The following is a 4500-nucleotide window of genomic DNA, read 5'->3' on the forward strand; positions in this document are numbered from 1 at the left end:
AGAAATGGCTATGAAAGATGTTTAATTAGAGATGGCAATCGTTGTTTTGATTAAAGATATCTGTCGTCAATTTTTTTATGTTGTTCAATTAATTTAAAGATAGGTGCGTCAGATTACTATGGTGTTTCAACTTTTTTTAATAATCGTAGGTTTTTTTTCTCTGTAGTGGTAAGGGAATCAAACCCGTTTTTAAATGTATTTGATTAATATTAATATTTATATTATATTATATCTATGTGTGGTAGGCGTTAGAGACTAAGTCAATCATTGTATAAAAAATAATTTCAACTTCGTTTGTTTATTGTTTGCTTTTTTTCTTTCTCCATTTTGTTTAAGGACGATATCGTGACGTTCCGAATTCTCGTTTCCGGCGAGATTACGGATACTCTCACTGACTTCCTTTTGGAGTGTTTCTTTGTTATTAGAATCGGGCACCATCATTCTCATGGAATCTCATACAATCGGTATCGAGTAGCCTGAAACTTAGATTTTTTTTGTAGAATCTCCAAAGGTTATTTTGGAAAACAAGCATCATTTTGGAAGCCGGCGGACTGTAAGCTATTACAAGCTATATTATTATATACATTGTATCTACATATTATCAAATACAGTAGTAGGTATTTTCTCATTTTTTCTCCTTGATTTAATTACCTAATTGATTTCAAGATGAATCTAGCAACATAACCGACAGCTTTGTTTTTTATTTTAAACGGAATGAGTTTTTATCCGTAACGCAGTGTGCCTCTTAGTTCAGATTAGCTAACCAACTATTCTCTAGAGTGAATAGTTTTATATTAATGTAATAATTTTATCATGGGGCATTCCTGACATAAATTCCTCAGAAGAGGATTTGCCTTTGCTTCCCTCTGAGGCAGAAGGGGGTGGGACTTGCCCAAGACCAGTGGGTTTCTATGGCTGAGAAGAAACATTCGAAGCCTTTTGTGTATTTTTTGTTGTACTGTTCTTGGAAATTGCAAGCTGCTTTCAGTCCCAATTGTGTGTGTGTGTGTGTGTGTGTGTGTGTGAGAGAGAGAGAGAGAGAGAGAGAGAGAGAGAGCAGGACACAAATAAATAAATAAATAAATATAAGAATAATAACAAAATAATAAAATATAATGTAATAAAATGTGAAGCCAAATTCTCTGCCCATACTAATAATACTTTAAAATGTGTGAACTTTATTTCTTAATTGGCATGCAAAGGATTTGGCTGTATTAGATATAGATGTACCTAGAATATTGTGGTCCAGAAACTTGACTTATATTAACATTTCAATAGTACTATGTTTTTTCTTTTTTCTTATTTTGTTTCCTATAGTCTTCAAACTTCTATTCTAAATTACATATTACATGGCAGACAAAAAGAGAGCAAAGAAGATTCAGATGACCCATACCAAACATAACCAAATGCTGGCCCAAAGGATTGGAAAATATTCTCAGTCAGCTCAGAAGGCCATCTACAAATGCAAATACAGTGCTCCAGAAACAAAGGTAGTGGAAAAAGCAGAACAGAATTTTAATTGAGGAAGCTGTATTATTTGCACCATATAAGTGTAATATAGAATTCACTTCTAACATTGCTAGCAGATGAAGTTTTTCTTTAAGATTAGTGGGGAAATCTTATTGTATGCCTGTGAATGACAAGTAATAGACACAAATCCAGAGGGAAACCTGGAAAATAATTGATATTACCATTACTGTATGTATTACTTATTAGGAGTTGTCACCAATCCACTGAAAAATTCTGTCAATCTGCTTAATGGTGCCAAACACCACTTCTTCACATTGTATTGAAAATTTGTTTGAAAAGATCCAAATTTGTGTTTTGTTTTCTTTGCAGATGGAAAAGAAAAAACGAGAGAGAAATCCATCTGCTATCACAAAGCTGGTTGGGGGAGATAAGAATGGGAGTCACAGAGTAGTGAAACTCTGCAAAATGGTAAGAGCATGTCCCCTAAATTCAAATTCAAATGGTAAGTGCAAGATACTGGCTAAGTCCACTGTCATCCTAGATTTGCTACCTTGTTTTTTTCATGAGAATGTGGCCTATTCCTCTCACTCCACTTTACCAAAAAATAATTGTATTTACACAAGTTAGGCCTCATGAGGTGTACAGTGGTACCCCGGGATACGAAAGCACCGCCTTACGAAATTCCCGGGATACGAAAAAATCCTATAGGAAAAAACTGTTCTGGGTTACGTTTTTTTTTTTGGCTTACGAAAAATTTTTTTGGTGCTTTTCGGCGCTTTTTCGCACGAAATCACGGCTTTTAGCACTAGCGCCTATGGCTTTTTCGGGTTACGAAAAAAATCGGGTTACGAACGCCGCGGCGGAACGAATTAATTTCGTAACCCGAGGCACCACTGTACTGTGTACAGTTCCAACTCTATGATTGGTAACTAATTTGGACCTGAAAGAGAATTTTAAAAACAGAAATAATTCTGGAATTTAAAAGGGTCTTCAAAAACTAGAAATTCCACAGAGCAAAATTCCACATTTAGGCCACAAAAAGTGAATGTACAGGTATGAAATGGGGGATACGCAGCTCAGCAGTGAACAGAACCTTGGGATCATTGTTGATCATAAGCTGAATATGGGCAGTGTAATACTGTATCAAAGAAGGCAAATATTATTTTACCCTGCATTATTAGAAACATTATTTCCAAGTACACTTGGCTTTTGCATCTGCAGGGGTTCTGTTCCTGACACCCACACCCATAGATAGCAAAATCTGCAGGATCTCAAGTCCTGTTGTTCTTAATAATGGTATCACAGGGTGACACTGTATTTATTTCTAGCCAAAAGACTGTACACAAGTCAGAGTAGATTCAGAGAATGGCAGTGGGAATAATAAAGCGATATGGAAAACAAAACATGAGAGGTTGAAAAGGATGGGCATGTTGAACTTGGTGGAGACAAGATTGAATACTCTCAGGAAGTATTTGTATTTGTTCCCCAGCTTTCATCATATCCATGCCACAGATTTCCCAGCATATTAGCTAGAATCATACAGTTGGAAGAGACCCTGAAATACCATCCAGTCCAACCCATTGTGCCATGCAGGAACCTCCAACAGATGGCCATCCATTAAATAAAGTCTACATTTAAAAACCCCCAAAGAAGGAGACTCCATCATCATTCAAAGGGAGCAAAGTAACAACACTTACTGTCAGAAAGTATGACTTACAAATGGCTACCCAATTCAACCCCCTTCTGCCATGGTGGAACTCTTAGCCAAAACATCCCCATTGACAAATGGCCATCCAGCCTCTGTTTAAAGGCCTCTAAAGAAGGAGACTCCACTACACTCTCCATTGAGGGATTGTAGTCTATGTTGAACAGCCCTTACTGTCAGGAAGTTCCTCCTAATGTTCAGATGGAATCTCTTTTCCTGTAGCTTGCATCCATTGTTCCGGGTCCTAGTCTCTGGAGCAGCAGAAAACAAGCTTGCTCCCTCCTCAATATGACATCTCTTCAAGTATTTAAACAGGGCTATCATATTACCTCTTAACCTTCTCTTCTCCAGGCTAAACATCCCCAACTCCCTAAGTCGCTCCTCATAGGGTTTCATGGTGTCCAGACCCTTCACCATTTTGGTCACCCTCCTCTGGACATCCTCCATCTTGTAATTGAATGGTGGAGCCCAGAACTGGACACAGTATTATTCCAAGTGGCCAAAGCAGAATAGAGTGGTACTATGACTTCCCTTGCTCTAGACACTACTACCCTTCGGTCACAACAACTGGTCCAACTTGATAAGCGTCCAGATTACAGTGAGTAGAGGCTTATTGTAGCAACCTCTACTCACTCGAGTCTGGAAAGGTTGAAAACATATCTGGAGGTTGTATCATTGCCTTATCTCCTCCGCACCATGAACTGGGAACGATCCTTTCACTTGTGGCTTATATTTCCAGCAACGAGATTTCGGGGCAGAGTTTCAAGTGGGACCTAATCAGATCCAATCGGTCAATTCGCAAAGACATGCATTAGCAATCTGGCGCAAACCTCAAATGCTACAGCTTCTGAAGAAAGACGGAGTGGCTCTTAAGAGGCGCTTTCACCTTCATTTATGAGACTTCTTCCCTTTTCGTTGTGATCCCACTAAATTGTCTGGAAAAGGGACACAAGGTTTCCAACCGGGTGTAAACCATGCAACCCCTGGGCCATTGCTTTGGTTACCTGGGAATTATTGCATCCTGGAATAGTGCGCTCTGACAAACAAGGTTCAAATATCCGAGTGCGCAGCTTGGAATCTCGCTATCTTTGGATTTTCATACTTCAAATTTTTGTACCACCTACTTCTTGTATAACTCATATTATACTTCTTGTATAATGTATATTATACTTCTTGTGCAATGCAAGAAAAGCTTTGGCAGCATCCAGAGCAAGGGAGCATATAGCATTAGGACACATTTGCAATACAATAAAAATATGTGCCGTGTTTTTACGGTGTGCTGGCTACTCCTACATGTTGGGATTGAACTTACTACGCACTCAACC

At 38.5% G+C, this 4500-nt stretch overlaps 1 protein-coding gene across 1 annotated transcript; it reads left to right on the top strand.

Annotated features, from left to right (window-relative positions):
• The first annotated feature begins 376 nt into the window (after positions 1 to 376).
• Positions 377 to 4494, top strand: LOC121917891 (60S ribosomal protein L6-like). Its single transcript, XM_042444005.1, has 4 exons — positions 377 to 553; positions 1318 to 1490; positions 1840 to 1938; positions 3915 to 4494. Exons 2-4 carry the CDS (start codon positions 1350 to 1352, stop codon positions 4071 to 4073), a joined length of 399 nt encoding a protein of 132 aa, XP_042299939.1. The 5' UTR covers positions 377 to 553; positions 1318 to 1349; the 3' UTR covers positions 4074 to 4494.
• Positions 4495 to 4500: the final 6 nt, after the last annotated feature.

The sequence above is a fragment of the Sceloporus undulatus genome, unplaced genomic scaffold, assembly GCF_019175285.1.
Source record: "Sceloporus undulatus isolate JIND9_A2432 ecotype Alabama unplaced genomic scaffold, SceUnd_v1.1 scaffold_1434, whole genome shotgun sequence".
In the NCBI taxonomy this organism is placed as follows: Eukaryota; Metazoa; Chordata; class Lepidosauria; order Squamata; family Phrynosomatidae; genus Sceloporus; species Sceloporus undulatus.

What these genes read in the sequence shown, in the direction of transcription:
- LOC121917891 (XM_042444005.1), top strand. Translation starts at nt 1,350, where the DNA reads ATGGCAGACAAAAAGAGAGCAAAGAAGATTCAGATGACCCATACCAAA. An exon ending in ACAGTGCTCCAGAAACAAAG is followed by an intron (nt 1,491 to 1,839) that starts GTAGTGGAAAAA and finishes TTTTCTTTGCAG; the next exon opens with ATGGAAAAGAAAAAACGAGA. An exon ending in TAGTGAAACTCTGCAAAATG is followed by an intron (nt 1,939 to 3,914) that starts GTAAGAGCATGT and finishes TTATATTTCCAG; the next exon opens with CAACGAGATTTCGGGGCAGA.